We start from the raw sequence: 19,376 nt of genomic DNA on the forward strand, positions 1-19,376 counted from the left end.
CTGTCACTATACTTGGTTTCTTTGTCATAGAATTGTTTATTTCCAGCACACGTAATTTTAAGATAACAATCTTGTAAATTTGTTTATTGATTTAATTGTGTTAACAATAGAGAGGTCGGGTAATGAAGTTCATGGATAGTTAAGCTTGATATGATTGAAAAAGAATGTTGTTGGATAAGTTCATCTGTAAGATTTTTCTAGTACATAAAAGGAATTATCTTCTTTATACATACATCAGTGCTACATACTCTGAATATGGGACTCTTGAATATTAGCACGTCAGTAATTATTGATAATGGGTAAGAATTTCATGTTTTGAAATTAAATTGTTATCATTGAGCTTTTTATTAGCATGGTGTACATGAATTGGTTAATTAGGTATTGCCTGCATCTCCTGTGCCATAGATAACTAACTAGCTAGCCCCATGTGATAGGTTACGAGTGTGTCACTGTATTGATATAATTCAATACAGTGGCATTACAATTGCATAGGAGACAATGTGTATTAAAATAATGTAGGAGGCTAAGTTGTTATAATGCAAATAATAGACCATAAAGGTTACAAAGTGCAGGTGATTATTTATTTTTTCTGTACCATGCCTAATGGTTTTTAATGATCTCATATTTTTTTAAATTATGAAATGTGCGTATTCTCGCTTTTTGTTTCTTGCTAATTCTTTCCCTTTTCTTTATTTGTGATAGTTAAGTGATATTTCTGTATACATTTGGAGTCATATGTTTATAATTAGAGAAGGTTACTCAATGTACAATCATTTGTGGTATTCTTTCATCAGTGTAATCAAATATCCTGGTTACACCATTTTGGGGTAAAATGGTTACACATGTTTTGTGTCTCTATTTTAGATTGTCTTTCTCAAGGTATGGATATGTAGTTTTAACTTTGCATTAATATACATTTTTGTAGTTTTTACAGTCCAGAGGAAGCGCTCAGTTAAAGACTGTAATGTCCTGCTGATTATTTTTTATTGAACAAGCTAATAAAGTTTGTATGGATAGCAGTCTATTTGGGAAGTAGTGTCTTTCTTGAATGACATTTTGGGCAATCACAGTAGAATTTGCCTTAAATCATTTCGATTGGTGCTTCTCTGGATTGTGTTATTTTAAATTATATGGCTGTGATTGGGGATCTCTTTTTATGTTGCAGGAGATTAGGCACTAGACCCTTCTCATTTTCCAGAACCTTTAATGTCCATTTAACACACACACTTGAAAACCTCCTTTACTATCTCTCACACTACAAAAGTACTTATTTTTTTCTGTTTGAGTGGTGTTTTAAAATAGTGCCCCTAGTAAGCCAATGAAGTTTGGAGACTGGCTTAGGCTAGATGTCTGACTCTAGCTCATGGGTGTTAATTCATCAAATTGGCAGGCGTAGTTGAACTGACATCACATTAAGTTTAACTCCTTTTGACATAAGAGGGTTGACCTTTTGCCTCAACCTTTGGCTCTGTACAGCCTCCTATTAGCTGCTAAGGGACTAGGCTTATGGTGAGGAAGAGAAAATGTACAAAGTAAAGAGGGATCTTAATGATCTTCTTAGTTTCTATTACTGACTATTACTGACTCTGTCCTAATGACCCTGGAGGCAAGGGTTATCAAGGGCACTGCTAGGTGTTACCAGACAGTAAACCATTGGGTGCATATCCTTACTGGAGACCCATAATTGTTGTACACGCTTTGGCTATTCAATTGAAGCCACCGTTCAGAGTAATATCCATATTCTCCCCTCCAGTAATTCATGTAGAAAACACACGTAGTGTCCTGCTAGAAGAAGGACAGCTGGCAAGATTTTATACAGAAGAAAAGGACAATTAGAAAAGGACAATTTATTTTCAAGCTATTGCTGGCGACAAAAAAGAGTCTCGAATTCACTTTCGCGCTCCTTTTTCTAATTCTTTCTTTATTTCATTCCACTCTTTTTGCTTTAATCAAACCTTCTACTTATGTAAAAATGTGTTGCACCATGTATTTGTTATATATGTCCAATGTTTCTGTCTGTTTCACATTGATTTTTGTATAGTTGTGACCACATTCAGGACCACATTGAATTCTGACATTGTGTTGTATTGAATAACCTAACTTTGTTTAAAATCTATGAGATGTATAGGTCTTGTCTGCTCATCATATGTTGTGTTTGACAAACATAGTATAAACTAAAAAAGTAACTGGTATAAATAAAAGTACCTCGTTGAAAACGACAAATAGCGTCTTCAACTTGCCTTGATTTTTTGGCGGTAATTGATTAGTGGGAGGAAATCTTGTTTGATTACGAAGATTTTATACAGGGCAAACTCAATTCCAAAATATTCTTTTCCATTGGAATGTCCTCCACTAAAATTGCAGTCAATGTGACAAGATAGCCAGTGAAGTTGTATGTACAGATAGGCACTTCATTTAGCAGAAGTTCCATGGACAGCTTATAACCTTGGAGCGAGCTGCATGGCAACTCTTACCTCATTGTTTGGCTGACTTTTTAAAATTGTCTTAAAGAAGATGTTGCTCTTTTCTAAACATAGTTTTAACTAAGACCATTGATATTAACATATACATAGAGGAATGTGCCTTATTTGCACGTGACTTTGTATCATGAAAAACAAGACAAATTCATTTTCTAATGTGTGCCAACACCTTCCTCTTTTTACCGGTCTCTGTTAAGGCTGAGTAATAGTCCATTTGCATAACTTGTTTCTAGAAAGAGTTTTGAAATAATGTGAGATTGATTTAGCATGTAATATGTGTTTTTTGTAAGTGGGTACACTAATAGATCTCCAGAAAGACAACTATTTACAAAGCATTTTTCTTTTCTGTCCAAAGGGAGATTGGAGGAGATATTGTCAACTGGTTAAACTGCAGACTGTGAGAACCGGAAAACATTACCTAAAATGTCTTCCACTCTTAACAAAACTGTAATCATCTTAGGCAAACCATATTACTTCATTCAAACAAAATGTCCTTGGCTCTCAATACAGGTGTGTAGTATTAATTCAAATCAGATTGTAAACTTTAGAAACCACACAATCCCTTTTCACTTGTATATGTTGTAAATGACTGTAATGTTGTACCACATATAAAAATATTTTTATAGTGTACATTACACTCTGAACAGTCTCTAGGCTCACATATGGCAGCATCTTCATATCAGTTTGTACAGAGAGGGTGTTCCCGTAAGGCAAGGTGGTTTTACCTGGTGGTGCCAAATAATGAGGAATACGATAAATCCAGTAGAAATATGGTATTTTGGCAGAAGTGTTGCCTTCCCATGAATCTTTGTAATATTATATTTGTACATATGTGCAGCTTGACTTAGAGTTCGGCGGATGGATATTTCATCACAAATATGATGAATTTCCTTTATTACCAATGCCATAGGATATAATCAATTTGTAATAATGGGGACAGGATAATTGTCATATTTGTGATGGAGTAGCCCATATTCTGAAGTCTACATTAGGCCATTAATTTAAAAGAAATGTCAGCCAATGCCACAGCTTACTAAATTGAAAAAAAATGTTATGGTAAAGAAACTGATTATTTTATTGACATGTCAGTGCTTTTTGTGGCTTAAATCGTATTTTGGCCCTTAGGTCAATGCCAAACCCATGAAATAGCTCTGCCTCATTTTCTCTCTATGAATTTTTCAATTTGTTGTTTGGCCATCTCTGTGGAAATACACTGAGGGGATAGAGAACACTAAGAGGGAACATACAGATTAGCAATTAAGAAAACACTCAAAGAGGAGATACTGTGCTAATGGAAGTATTGTACCCTTTATCCTAAGTAGGTATATGTATACACTTATAACAAGATGCATGTATGTTTATCCTGTAGCTTAAGTCAGTTTTGTTGATTTTAGTATTTGGAAGACAGACAATTCAACCTTTGTAAGAAAACTTAAAGGAACAATAAAAAGGAGGCAGGACAGTAAAGTAAGCAGAACAAGTAGTTTTAAAGAGATACAAACATAGAAATCTATGTATAACATATTTTTTTCAGTTTTTTAATCTGAAAACAGAAAGTGCTGGAAAGTTCCTTATACTGTGCCCACACATCAAACAAATACACGTGTTCTTCACCAAATCACTTCATAGTTAAACACTCAGTATATGACGTGCATTTATAAAAACACATTTTACTCATCTAACTACTTTTTGTTGAAACATATTTTTTCTTATTACAGTTTTTGTGTGTGAGTGTGTGTGTTAATACAATCTTTCAAATTCAACCCACCATTTCTTTTCAAGGACCAGATTTCAACATGTAGGAAATATTCCCATTGTTAACATTTAACATATATTCTATATTTGTTTTATTTTATGTGTTTTGTATTTCGCATGTGTGCTGCCCTGCAGCTACTTTGAAGCGCTGGATCCAGAATTGATCCCACCGATCAGCTCTTTAGAAAGTTCATTTGAAATTCGGCTTGGGAGGCAGCCAGGTCGCATTGATTATCCTTTGCTTGTGAGGGTATGACTTCACTTTGTTTACAAAGATCTGGCTCTTGGGTACCAGGACTCCCAAGCATACTATTTACATCAGTGCCATTTATTGGAGAGGTCAGTTCTGCTGGTTGATCAGTGGCTTTGCCTGAGGAGGATTGAAGTGGTAGGGGAAGAGGAAGGTTCATCATGTAGAACACATTACCCAAACGCCGGGATACCTTCGAAGAAAGAAAACATATTTATATTTTGATTACTTCACAACAAAATTGAGTTCTATGATTCAATAACTGAACAACGACTTCAACAATAATTGTGTACAGCCTCATCATTTGATTCCAAGTTTCCCTACTTTTCAGGTATCCCCAATATCATCTCATAAATGTAATTCAGCAAAGCTAGCCCTGGAGTTTTGCAGCACTAGCCTGAAAATTCTCAAAGGCTCTCCAATGCATTTCCCCCTTTTTACAACATGCACACATGTATGTACACACAGACACACGGACACCCCCAATTTTCACCTAATATATATCTCATGTATCCTCATTATCATCAAACTTTATTCGGCCACAAAGACCAAAAAAGCATGATAAAATCACAATTAAAACCATAATTCTTAAATGAATACTTGAGATTAGATCTCACTAAAAGTGAAAACATTATAAAACAAACCGCATGTTACCTTGTGCAGAACATATACAATGTGCACTGTCATTCCATAAAAAAAACTTGCTGCTTGGATTGTTTAAAAAGGTAGAGTTTTAGGTGTTAAAACTGAGGGGTGGCACTCCAAAGCATTATCTTTTGAAAAACAGAACAAAATAAACAGTGCATTTTGTTTACTGAGTAACAACACAAAGAAGGCTGCTGATAATGGGCTTATATGTTTCTCAGTAACAGCCCCTGACATGATGGCAACAATCAAGCTGTGATTAAATGGTCTCTTTGGATGAAAGACTATTGGTGCCCCTTTATCTTCTGCCATCTCAGACATTTGTCTAGGTGTGACAGGTAATTGGACCGGTCCTAGTCTTTAATGTTTACGCTTAAAATGTTCTCTAGAATCATTAGAGGCCATCCATTCGCAGGAGTAATCATTGAACTACACATGGCCATGTTTTCACTATCTGGCATACTTTAAAAGCTTTGTGCACTAAACCGGTGTCAGGAAGAACTGGTTTGCAAGATAGCTAGTACAAAGCAATACAGTGGCACTATTAAAAATGTGTATGAAGTGCTGTGTCTTTTAGTGGACATAGTCTAAGACAAGCATTAAGAAAGCCAATAGCTTTGGCTATAAGTTGCAAAAGCATACAAACAAAGGGATGCACAAATATGCTTAGCCTGCTAGTGCCATGTAGTTCTACTCCCTGCATTTGTAAGTGTCTTATATAACTTTTCTGTATTTTGAATCCAAAAAAGCACACCTAGGTGCATCAAGTAAGGAGTTGCAGGTAAACTGGGGGCCAGGAGAGCAGTCTCTGTGAAAGATGGAGAGTGTGGTTTGCAGTCAGAGCGTGTGGAGTGTTATCATGACATGCATGTTATTCAACTTTCATTTGCTATAAAGCAATTAATCGTGGGAAGTAGATAAGAGAGTGCCTGCTTTTTCATGATCCAACCATTATCCATTGACAGTTCAGACTGCCTTTATCTCAGATTAATCTGGATGTAAATCGGCTGGTAAAAAAAATATGTGTATGTGTGTGTGTGTCTATAAATATACACACACACACATATTGCACAGTGGCGGTTGCCACTGTTTATAGTTAGAACCTAGTTCATTGGAATCTTTTGCTAATAACTTCGCCACTGTTTGACAAATCTTCACGAAACTTTCCCCAAAACGTTTATCCACCTCTGCTCTTTCCTGGAAAGTTTCGGGGTTATCGTCAAGTGGGGGAAAAGAAAAAGTAAAGGGAAGGGCTCAAAACGCAATTTCCCCATGAAATTTCCACTGGGATTTTTGAACAGCGCTACAGCCAAAATGGCTGAATTGATTCATAACACATTTGGCAGAAAGCTAGATCTTTACACAGAAAGTGTGCTTTATATCATTTTGGTGTAAACCTGTTCAGTATTTTATGAGAAATTAAGGTCCAAAATGTATAGGTAGCTGGATTGTTGGGTTCACAGGAAGCTTGCGGGAGTCCAGCAGGTACACAGCTTAAAAAAAATATAGCGATCTGGTTGGCAGATAGGGCTTTTTTCCTGGTGGTCGCCTTGCACTGTGGGAGTGAGAAGCTCCTGCGAGTCCTGCCTAAGATCACGTTCTGATTGGCTGGCTGCAACCTGAACAAAAAAGGTTGCTGTTGTTATTGCTGGACTCGGGGACTTAGTCCCTGAGTCCTGAAAATAATGATAAAATTAGGTATAAGGAGGGAGCTTAGGGGTAAACTGACGCCCTAGACCTTGTGGGGGGAAGTCTCAAAATGACCTACCAGAGGTAATAAACCTGTTTGAGGCTCTGTGAGCCAGCAGAATTCTTGCGGAAGCCAGCAGTGGATCCTTGATTCTTCTGGAGTCCCACTGGAACTAGCATGGCTAATGGCTCCTGTGAAATTTGCGCCAGATAAGAAAAACAATTTTAAAAAAGGGGGGTGTTGGTGTGCATTGAGATTGGGACAGGGTTGATCACACATGGGGGGATTGGGGCAGGGCCTGGGTGCAGTCCATGCCCTGCAGCCAACTCCATGCCACACACGGCCATAGGCCGTGCATGCCGGCAATTGGCCTCCCACAGTGGGTGTGGATACAGGGCCTGCACCCAATCCTGTGCTGCGCACAGTTGACAGGGTGGTTGGATGACCTATGGCGGATAGACAAAGGGCCTGGTCTGCATGGCCAGGACTTGGTGCGAACTCCATACCAGCCATGGCCAAAGGCCATGCATAACGGGGGGCTTGCAAAGTTAGGGATATTAATAAAATCTTACTTTGTTTTTAAAAAAAAGACATTATAGTTTGGTATGGAAATAATGTCTTACTTTACCTTAAGAAAACAAAGGTTAAAGTGAAGCTATAGTAAGGTGGAAATTTCAGTTACAACGTAACATTTTAAACTTATTAGAATTTAGGCGTTTCTTTGGAATAGATGTGACTTTTTTTTAGAGTCGGCTTCTTTAAAAAAAAAAGCTGTATGTGGGACCTGTACCCACCCATTCAAATCACAATAAAAATGTATATATAACTATAATATATATGAAAACATATAAGGTGTTTTAAGTTGAGGGATAGGATTAATGTTTTTTTGGGGGACTGGGGGCTACATCTACTAGAAGTAAATAATAAAAGTAACAAGTATTTGCAAAGTCAATATGTCTTACCTATGCAAGAGCTATTGACCGTGTGTTTTAGCCATGTTGTACACCAGTGTGGCTGCTGTTCAGCATGGCTAAAAGCTAGTGGCATAGAGGAGAGTGTCTTGGAGTAGAGTAACGTGGAGTATTGTGTGGTGGCATATAGTGGAGTGTTGTGAGTGGCATTGATTGTTATGGAATGGTGTAGCATGGAGTGGCATAGAGTTTCGTGGAGGGAGTAGAGTGTCGTAGAGTGGAAGGGCATAGAGTGGAGGGGAGTAGAGTGTCATGGAATGGAGCAAAATGTCGTAGAGTGGAGTGGCATAGTGTATCATAGAGTGTTGCGGAGTAGAGTGGAGTGGCTTAGTGTGGAGTAAAGAGGCATGGAGTGGCATAGAGGGAGTTGCATATAGGGGAGCAGAGTGTTGTAGAGTAGAGTGGAGAAGATTGCTGTACAGTGGAGTGGCATAGAGTGGGGTAGAGTGTCATAGAGTGGAGTGGCAAAGAGTGGAGGGCATAGAGTGTCGTGAAGTAGAGTGGCATAGAGTGGTGTAGAGTGTCGTAGAGTGGAGTGGCACAGAGTGCCGTAGAGTGGAGTAGTATAGTGTCGTGGCATAGACTGCATTAGAGTGTTATAGAGTAGAATGGCACAGAGTGGAGTAGAGTGTCGTAGTGTAGCATGTCATAGAAAGGAGCATCGTAGAGTGGATTCAAGTGGCATTGAGTACAGTAGCATCATAGAGTGTTTTAGAGTGGAGTGGCATAGAGTGGAGTAACATATCATAGAGTAGAGTGGAGTAGTGTGTTGTAGAGTAGAGTGGAGAAAAGTGGCGTGAAGTGGCATAGAGGGAGTTGCATAGAGTTTCGTAGCGTGAAGTGACGTGGAGTGGCAAAGAGTGGAGTAATGTCATAGAGTGGAGTAGAGTGTTGTAGAGTGTCATAGAGTTGAGCTGCATAGAGTTTCATGGGGTGAAGTGACATAGAGTGGAGTGGCGTAGTAGGAAGTAGAGTGTAGTAGAATTGAGGGGCATAGAGTGTTAAATAGTGGTGAGAAGTGTCATAGAGTGTAGGGGCATAGAGTGTAGGGGCATAGAATCGAGTGTTGTGGACTGGAGTAAAGTGTCATAGAGTGGAGTGTCCTAGAGTGGATCAGAGTATTGTAAAGTGGAATAGAGAGTTGTGGCGTAGAGTGGAGGGGCGTACACAGGAGCTGCATGTCGCAGAGTAGAGTAGTGAGTCGTAGATATTTGTTATACAGTGTCGTAGAACAGAGGGGTGTAGATTGGTATGTCCAGAGTGGAGTCGTGTGTCATAGAGCAGCATAGAGTGGACTGATGTATCATTGAGTGGAGGGTTGTAGAATGGAGTGGCCTGGAGTTGAGTGAAGTGACGTGGCATATCGTAGAGTGGAGTTGAGTTGCTCGTACGGTGTATGCCTGTTATGGTAGCACGCTGCCATTACAGATTTTCAATTGAAATGGCCATTACATTTGCACCGAGACTTGTAGTTCTATATTTGTTACTTGAAAATCAAGTTTAAAAATAAGAGAGTGCACAGAATAAACACTAATGGAAATGTTGCTCACAGAGGTGTGCCACCTGCTGTCACTAGTGAATTTTTCAGCCAAAAACAGTTTACATGCTGGCTGTGTAAAAAGCATACTTCCAATGGGATCAGCAAAACATGTAAGAAAGCAAAGTGGTGTTGATTTAAAAGCAGGGAGTGGTTGAAGGCGTCACACATGACATGACAGTGGCGCCGCTTCTCTGCAGACATTCTGCATATTTTCATAGAGCAGTAGCACTGGCATCAATCATTTCAGTATGTAGCCCTGTGTAACTTTTTGTTTTTAATTTTTTTTTCTAGGACATCAGGCATCTGTGTCTTGGACTTTCCTGTAGTTTTCCACTCTAACACGCCAAAGCATATTTAAATACACAGTATTAAACACACTGAATGTTTGTTTTTTGTTCTGGGAGTTTTGCCCAGGTAAACATTGACAAGTACTACCTGCTAAAATATGTATGATAATTATCACATAAAATGTGCTCCTTGCACAAACTTCAGTTTGCACTACGATCAGAATTCAACTCTGGACTTGGAGTGGAGTGGTGTGGCTCACTGGTTAGAGGCGGCAGACCCGGGAGCAGAGGACGGCCCGGGACCAGGGTTCAATTCCCGACGTGGCAGGGTCGTGGACCAGGGTCAGCGGACTCGATAATTCTCACCTCAGTGCCTACTCTAACCAGGGATCACACTCGGCAACTCTGGGCATTAGCTTGCCTCATCTCCACAATGGCCCCCCACGTAGGCCGGGGATGCCTGGTTTCACCTTGGAGATACCCAGTAGGGACTATCTCACAGGGAAAGCCAGGATGGGTTCCCCAGCGGTCTACTGAGCAGAGATACTCCTTTGGGAGTCGATTCTAGCGCATTACAAACCCACAATTAATTAATTAATCAGAGCAACAAACTAAAACTAGATGTGTGTAGCTCCTACAGTTTTTGAGTTACGACCTTTCACAGGTACATCTACTCTGCAAAATTTTTACCATGCCTGTTTGAGATCATAAGGCAAAAACCTTAGAATTAAATTTCAGGTTTCTTTTGTGTCCATTTCACTCCCATTATGGCACTGTTTGCAAGTCAGCAAAAGCAGTAACCTTTAAGAGGGATTGTACTTCAGCCGATTGGAGCTGGCCCTATTTTAATGCCAGTGGCAGCCGATGCATTTATACAGTGGTGAGGTGGGTGGAAGGTGTGTGAGGGAAGAGTAAAGGGCGTTGGGAATAATAATTTTTTTTTTTAAACGTACCTGATGCCCGCCTCACGCACGGTGCTCCTTTGCTTCCTGGTCCGAGCAGCCCCAGGGACTGCATCAGAGACTCCCTGTGCAATCCCAGCACAGCTCTCATGTAGCATGAGAGCAGCGCGGGGATTGGCCTGAGCAGGCTTGTTTAATGCTCGCTCAGGCAATACAGCTGGGTTGGAGAAACCTAAGTGCGCCTAGGACAGCCGGCCAAACTGACATGCGCACTTAAAAGTGCACCAACCATTCCTCCTCCTTTCCATGGCCTGCCCCACACTGTACACGCAGGCTCAGCTCAGCCAGTAGCTGAAAAATAAAACGACAATAAAATATTGGTTTATTTATCAGCTGCAGGTTCTGAGTCAGTGGGGTGACGCTCCTCTGCCATTGCGGAGGAGCTGCCGCTGTTTAATGCACCCAGGATTACTGGGTGAAAGAACACTGGATAATTTGAACAGGTGCTGAAACACACCTTGGAAAATCCTATGCAGTACTGGGCAGCGTCACCTGTCTCGACCATAGCCACCTTGGGAGCATGGAATTGGAATGCTCCGCCATCTGACCCAAAGCCTGCCCTGTCCTCAGACACCATTTATATGGGATTTGGTTCACAAAGAGTAGGAGTACAATGTGAGATATTTGCCCCAGTGAGATTGCTACTAGGCCCTGATCATTTTCTTAAAGAATTTGTGGAGTACTGGTTGAAAAGTACCACAATTGTAATTTTCCAGGAGGATTGACATGTTTAAGATATACAGATGGAGAATTTCTACTAGGAGACCATTTCCGCGTATGTGTTACACAAACGTGGGTGCCATTTTTAGCTTTTATTTTGTTTCTCCACAAAAGGATTCTTAGCCAGTCTTTGGGTCCTGGCGCTTATTATTTATTTATGTATTTTTTTCTATAATTTGTATTAATTTAAGATACAGAAAATGAAAGCAGGTTATAAAATAAACATGGTATAGTGAGTGTACATGCATAAACTGTACAGATTTCTCCTAATCACCGTGAATATTGCTCTGGGAAATATAGAGATAACAAAATAATTCCTCAAGCAATACAACTATCTCAAACACACACAAGTTGATGAGATTATTGCTTTCAATAAGCATAACCACTGGCTATAACTCAATGTAGCACTCCAACCCATTATTCTTTTGGCCATTATGCCACCTCAGATTAGCTCCAGCCATATGCAAATCAGCCACAACCCTGCCCCAATGGGAACATTCCACCCAACCTGCCACGCCAGGTCCTTTCTGACCTGGAACACAAGCAAGCCAAGACTGGTCCTAGGTTGATTGTGTTCCACTTTGGTAATAACCTGGCCTGGCAGTTCGGGCTGGACTGTTCCCATGAGGAGCAGGGTCAAGACTGGTTTGCATATAGCTGGGTTCAAACTGGGGTGGCATGATGAGCAAAAGAACAATGGGTAGGGATGCTACCCCGAGCGATTGTTAGTGGTTAGACACATTTCAAGCATTCTTCTCATCACTTGTGGTGTGTTTCCAATACAACTATGTGCATATTGTTTCACTTTCTCATGATAGCTTCCGTATTTTGGTATCCGGGAGTGAAACAACTTTTAAGATGGCCATCTCAGTGCTAACTAGATATTTTTAGAGTGCAAGGGATTGATTTTGTGCATGGAGCGATACAAGATTAAATTACCAACTAGCAGAACCAAAGTTTCTATTTCCAACCACACTGTGTGGTAATCTCCTTTCTGATTCAGCTACAAAGTGCCTTGTTTAAAAGGAAGGCTGACTGATAAGTCCAAAAATTAGCTAACTTAACTCCGCCCAGCTTTGTTGGCAGTCTTGGGGGCATATATACAAGGGCTTTATCTCCGCTTTTTTGGCTTACAAAGCCAAAAAAAGCGGAGATAAAAACAGCGCCCTATTTACAAGAGGGTGCTAACATGCATAATCGCATGTTAGCACCCTTTTCCCCAACGCCTCCCTTTACATCTCCAATGAGATGCAAAGTGGGCATTACTGGGCGTACCCAAGATGGACTACCTTGTAAATATCGCTGATGTTTGCATCCCAATATTTACAAGGCAGCCCACATGGTTTAAGCACATATTAGTTTTTTGCGAAAACTGCAGTTTTCGCCAAAATCTAACGTCTGCTAAAATCCTGACTTAGCCATCCCTAACATAGGGGGTGGATTATGCTGATACGACCCTGTGGGTCGTAGCAGAAGCATTAAGTTTGGACTCTACGCCCCACACTGCCTCATTTCCCAATCAAACTTGATTTATTCATCCCTCTTACGTTGATAATCGAGAGCACAAATGGCGCTGATCTAATATCTAAACTATATAAAGCATGTGGTGCTAGTGTGAGGCCGGTGAACGACGACAAGGTCCGCAAAGACTGGCAAATCGACTTAGGTTGCCCAATTGCGGATGAGCAGTGGGCTAAGTGTTGCGCAGTAACGAAGGAAGTCTCTCTCAACAGTCAGCAGGCATAAACTTCTCCATTTCAAGTTCTTATGCCGAATCTTCTTTACTCCTGCCAAAGCACACAGACTAGGTCTGTCCAGATCATATAATTGCCAGAAGTGCGCTGCCCCACATGCTAATTTTGCACACCTCACAGGGACCTGTCCCAAGCTACAGGCCTACTGGGAAAAGATACACAGAACACTAGGTGACATGATTAAATTGCCCAATATCCCTACACCGGGAGTGGTTCTACTGGGCTAGACGGTCAACTTCCCCAAAAGGGTTAGAAGATCTGCATCCCTCTGTCTGTTGCTGGCCAAAAGAGAAATTGCTATTCATTGTGGCCGCAAGTCTGCTGCTACTTTACAGGGTTATTGCGCAGCCTGGCCTACTGTAACACTAACGGCGAGGTCTACGCCAGCATAGTGCCTAGCTCTTCCCGCCCTAAAGACATATGGGGCCCCTACCAATCCTATGTGGAAGTTTTATAGCAAGCCTCCAACTCTCAACTGCAATGGGGTGCAGTACCAGAGGGTGTGGGGTAACAGATGTCATTCTTTTCATATTGTGATACACGCCCCCAATGCTCCCCACCATGCATGAAACCTCCCAAATGTCTGGCTTTTTACGTTTGTTGCTTCCAGTGTTCTGGGGGTCTGGCGGTTGCCTGGTGGCGGCTACAACTAGGGACTGGGAGTGGCCTATGGGGCTGTGATTTTATTGATCTGCTGAGTCTTTTACACCAAAAACTTTACACATGTCGATATTGCAATGCTCAAGTATGTTGTTTTTATTACTGCTTCAATGGTACTGAAACTGACAGTGAACTGCCATGCCTGTATTATTTTGATATGTGACAATCTGGTAAATAAAGTTTTTTTTAAAAAGCAATAAGTTTGAAAATATATGCTACTATCTTTCATTCACGAACTGCATTATTTTATTTGCAAACATTTGTTCCCACTGTTTTGTTGATTGTAAAAAGACAATTGCATACCTGAGATCTGACCTTTAATGCTGGCCCCAGTTTTAGTCCCATTGTGTCCAAAAGATGCTCCTCTGTGAGTAAAGGCAAGGTTTCCCCATCAATGGCATGGTCTTTGAATACCTGTTTTAAAAACAATTACAACAATGAAGTTTAGGCAAGCTTTAACAGACAGTTCCATTGTGTAAAGCATTTAATAGATTTGATACAGCTTTTCTTGTTTAGTACATCACTCTTTTGCTAAAGCCAAATATAGACCATGTAAAGTGTTGACATTCATGGTCTATGAAATATCAACCACTGATTACAAAATAAAGTGTCACTTCAAGTCATTGTATCTGTGTTTTACTTCCTGGCCTTATGTGGAAGGGGGAATGGGGTCTATCACTATTATGTTTCTTGCTCAAATGAGCATAGCATAATTCAGTCCTAATGGACCTGGGTTTTAAAGCTGAAGGGAGTGAATTTCTTGATCCTCTTCCACATCAATATTTTGCACTCTTTCTTCATCATGACTCCTGCACCAGTTGCAATGTACTTTGTTCTTCTAAACGCACCACATTAAAAGTTTAATTGACAGCGTGACTAACCAGTCCCTCGAGATCGCCTATGGTCGGTCTTACAGGGGATGGGGTTCCCCCAGTCCATTTTAAGTCTTTTGGTACGTATGCACGAGGACAATTACGCCCTAGTTAGGTGGGGCTCACAGGAACAGTAAACAGATAAAATCCCTGTCAATAGAGGCGTCCGTCAGGGATGTGTTATGGCCCCCACCCTTTTCTCGCTTTTTGTGAATGGGGTGGTTTCTTTTTTATTGGAAATAAATGCTGATGTCCCAGTTTTGGCGGGTGATAAGGTGCCTGCCTTACTGTTCACGGACGACACTTTATTAATATCTAAAACCCCTGTCGGACTGCAGAAACTGTTAAACAGGTTTTATCTCTTTTGCCATTTGAGGGGCTTAGTAATTAATACCTCCAAGACAAAGCTTCTCTATTTTAATCCCAGTAGGTCGGTTAAGTCCACCCTCACACTCGATGGGGCAACCTTAGAGTGCGTCAAAACGTTTGATTACCTGGGAATTAGAATCTCAGACAATTTAAGCTGGCGACCACATATTGACAAAATGGCTCTGAATCACAAGCAAGTTGTGGGTGTGATAGGAAGGGAAAATCGTGCTTCAAAATCTGGGCCTATTTCTCCTGCCCATGAGATTTATGCTGCCAGGGCCGTAGGTTCAGCACTATACGGTGCTGAGGTTTGGGGCTTTGACAACGTTGATGTCATTGTAAAAGCGGAAAATAAATTCTTTAGAGAATTGGTCTCACTTCCACAGGGAGCCCCCACTAAGCCACTACTGAGAGACTTGGGACGCCGCTCAATCAAGGATATTGTTACCTTACCTCCTCTTCTATACTGGGCTCGTCTTTGGCGTACACCCGAGTTATTTAAATACGCCAACGGCCTAAGAGAAGTGATGAACCTTGAGGGATTCCATAAGATTAGTTGGCTAACAAATACAAAAAGGTTTCTTTTAGCATTGGGATTCAAAGCGGCTTGGGAGTCAGGGGCCCCGCTGACCAAGTTAGATATCAAGGGAGCCTACTTGTCATGGGTCGAGAGCCAGGAAAATAGAAATCCCAGTCCAGGCAGACTGACCGACGAGTTTCGTCAGCACAAGCAGATGACCCGTTTGGCGCCCAACTTAGATTTTATTCAGAAACCCAGGGATAGGGCCCTTTTCATTCAGTTTAGCTTGGGTACGCTTCCCATTCGTGAATATACAAATAAATGGAAGCCTCCCCATCAAACAGTCCCAACTTGTTCGCATTGTGAAGGAGTAGTTGAAAGCGTCCCACATCTCCTGTTTGCATGCCCAGCTTATTATAAACCAAGAACTAGAGGGTTAAAACCCATTTGTTGGCAATAGGAACCAGGAACCACTACGAAGCACTTAGAATTTTGCGAGCAGAAACCAATACAATTTTTGCTTGCAGTGTGGCCAAATTCCTTAGCTGGGTCTGGGTGATAAGATTAAAAGCGCTATGACCAGGCTGAAGATTCTTATGAAATTTGTTTTTAAGCTCCATCAAAGCTGAGATAGTTTAATTCACTTTTAACTTCCCTTGTGGGTTTTTATCCTTTTGAGCTGTTATTTATTGATGGAATGTTTATGTCAAATGACTTTCTCAGGAATGTAACTTACAAATTGCCCTAAATTTAGAATAGGTATTCCACTGTTCTGTAAAGTAATTTGCATCCTTTGAGAGATGTCTTTAAAGATTTTTAATCTGATTTCTTTGTGCAATTATTATAAATGGTGCTTTTTTATATAATCTGTAAAATGCTTTTAAGATATATTTATATCGAAATAAAGCTTTGAGGATGATGACTAACCAGTGAAGACATTGACAAACAATATGGTTTACAACCATGCTTTACAACAGTGTAACAGCATATAGGGCCAGATGTATGACCATTTTTAGAGGTCAGAAAACGGAGAATTGAGCCTCCAGCATGTACCAACACTATTTTGCTAGTCAATAACCTACTATAGACTCACAAAATAGTGTTTTTGCGACTGGAATACAAAACATTCCTATTTTACCAACTCAGGGAAGGAGATGCTGACCCTAGTAGGCCACCATCCCTGTGAGTACAGACCGTTCCCGATGGGTCGCAAATTGCAACATGCCTCAAGAGTATTGATGAGGCAGGTCCCTTGCGACCCATTTGGGAATCGTAAACAGTGTTAAACAAATTGTAGTAAATCGCAGTTTGCAATTTCCTAATAGCAAAATTCTCTATTAGGAAATCGCAAACTCGTGATTTTTTTCATCAGGCCCAAACTGCAGCCATGCTTTTGCTGAAATCTATCTTACTTGTAGTTGTTAGTCGAGGATGGGAGTCTTTAGAAGGCACTTGGCGCAAATCGAGGGTGGGAACAGAAACAGTTGGGGAAGGGGTAGCAAAGTGTCCCATGCCTTGCCTTATTTCTGCATCAAAGCCACTTCATATTGTGTATTTACTCATATGCCCATTAAAGCCAAAAGGCAACCTATATTCCATAAAACATTATTACTGTTTGCTATTTCATTTATATGTGTTCACAATACACTTTCCTATAGATTAATAATGTAGCAATAATTCATACGTTTTATTCATAAAAGAAGTGATTTACAATAGGCTTATTCGCATTGAATGAATGTCCAAGGGAATTCACACATTTTGATTCACATACCATCGATCATAGATCACAAATTGAAGATTTCTCAAAATAATGTGGAGAATATTATGTTAACCCGGTTTGAGACATTCTTAAAGAAATGAGCTTTCTATCTGAGTCTTGTGAGAGAATCTAAAAAACAGAGATAAAGATTGGCCTTTGCTTACGGGCAGGGTGATGGACTGGAAATGTGTAAACGATGAACAGGTATGAGTGTGTGCCTGTGAGAATGGAATGTATCCTGCATTGGGTACTGTCCCCTGCGCCATGTGCCCAACTGAGAGTATCTGGTATCATGGCTTTTGGATGGTTTGCCTGGCATCAAGCTAATCTAGCATGTGTGCAAAGATCCTGGCCTGTCCCTTGATGTGAGTTTAGTCTTGGACGTTTACTGGACCAGGAGGGGTACACCAAGCGTGTACCCCATAGTGACAGAGGACCACTGTCGCTATCACATGGTAAAATGTGTAGTGCGGTGGTGGCAGAATATTTTGTTTTTAATGATCTTAATGTGACCAGATATGTGGGCCTACTGGCCTATTTATGTAAAGTTCCACTGCTACATGTCACCTGGATCTCTGCACTGATATCCCTGAGCACGTGTTCAGAATGTTCATTTCTCTTTGTGCTCTGTTTTGGGTACTCCAAGCTGGAGATGGCCCTGCTCTGACGAGCATCACTCTAGACAAAGTCTGAGGCTGGAAGACAGCCTGAGAAGGACAAATAAAATAAGATCCGACTCAACACAGTTTTGAAAGTGCAGGCAGAGAATACACATTTGATGTGTACTGTACCTATAGTGGAATGGGAGCTGTTGACCCACCTGTTTCGTCACTTTCGACCCTGCTGGAGGAGTGGACTACTGGCATGGTCAAAAATGTCTCAGAACAGTAGTAACTGTACTGCAGCTCAGGTCTGGAGTAAGTTCAGACGAGTGCCACACAAGGGTAACCACTGGTACTGTAACACCCTCCCATAGAAGATAATTGAGGCAAGGACTTAAATAACACCCCATAGGAGCTAATGTTAAAATTCATGAATTTAATTTGGCATTTAAAAATATATCTAAATGTAATTTAATGTTAAAAGATTATATGTAAATAAAAAATAAATATTATTTTATGATATCATATGTTAATAACATAATTAAATATTATTAAAAATAAACGTTCCTTTCTTTTTTTTTAAAAGCATTAAATTCACGTCCATAAATTCTATACATAACTTTTTACTGCACAATAAATATAAACATTTTACTTTGAGAGGGGTATTATTCAATACACCTTCTACAAATAATGTATATAAATTTAAATTCATTAAATATTGAATTCAAAATTAAGTTAATAGGGCTGTAGCTTTTATGTTTATTTTTATCTACATTTAAAATAAATGTACACAATTAATTTACATTGGTAACATAAATTGTACTTTTTTTATACTATAATAAACTTTTTTTAAAATTTCAGTACACTTGTAGTAAACATACACTCTGTGATTAGCATAAAATTGTAAATATACTACATAGTGTAAGAGCAAACGTATGGATTTACTCACATGTAAATGTACCTTTTCCCCATATTGTTGCTTTCTAGTGTCTGTGTATACTTTTGGGAAAAGTATTTCAGTAACCCACTAAAATAAAATGTGTTCCTTACATTCACTGGCAGAATCTGATAGATGGAAATATACATTATATCTAGTAAGATGTGGTAGATACATCGGAAACAGCCCTTCTGTTTTCTCCTGCTCAAGCTGGTAAGTTGGTCTATTCCTGTGCCGGCCGAGGGTCAAAGAGAATATTCAGGACTGTGCTAAAAGGTAAAAACATAATAGGGGACTGGCTTTATATATGTATTAGGCGTTATTTTACTTTTGCATGAACAACAACAGAGGTTAATGGCCTTTACTGATGGCCTGCATTGAAGGTTTTAACTGTTGTTAACTGCCTTACCCATAGTTAGGGGGCACCTTACCCTTAGTTAGGGGCCAGTGGAAATGGAGAGTGTTTTATGTGCTGAAAGGGAAGTTAACTGCTCCTAATTCCCTGTAACATTTAGGCAGTACAACTATTAACTCCAAATCACCCTAAGCTCATTCAATACAGGTAGACACACCTACTCAAAGGTCCTGTATTATTCATGCCCT

The 19,376-nt window shown here is 40.2% G+C and overlaps 1 protein-coding gene across 2 annotated transcripts in view; it reads right to left on the reverse strand.

The window, feature by feature from the left end:
• Nucleotides 1-4,050: 4,050 nt before the first annotated feature.
• Nucleotides 4,051-19,376, reverse strand: part of SAMD7 (sterile alpha motif domain containing 7) — a 158,151-nt gene continuing 142,825 nt past the window's right edge. For both annotated transcript variants that reach the window (XM_086944304.1, XM_086944305.1), the window contains exons 8-9: nucleotides 14,018-14,128; nucleotides 4,051-4,678 (exon numbers count right to left, since the gene is read on the reverse strand). In XM_086944304.1, the coding sequence (XP_086800430.1) occupies nucleotides 4,409-4,678; nucleotides 14,018-14,128 (381 nt within the window). In that variant the 3' untranslated portion in view covers nucleotides 4,051-4,408. The remainder of the gene's footprint in view (nucleotides 4,679-14,017; nucleotides 14,129-19,376) is intronic.

The sequence above is a fragment of the Lissotriton vulgaris genome, chromosome 11 (genome assembly GCF_964263255.1).
Source record: "Lissotriton vulgaris chromosome 11, aLisVul1.2, whole genome shotgun sequence".
NCBI lineage: Eukaryota > Metazoa > Chordata > Amphibia > Caudata > Salamandridae > Lissotriton > Lissotriton vulgaris.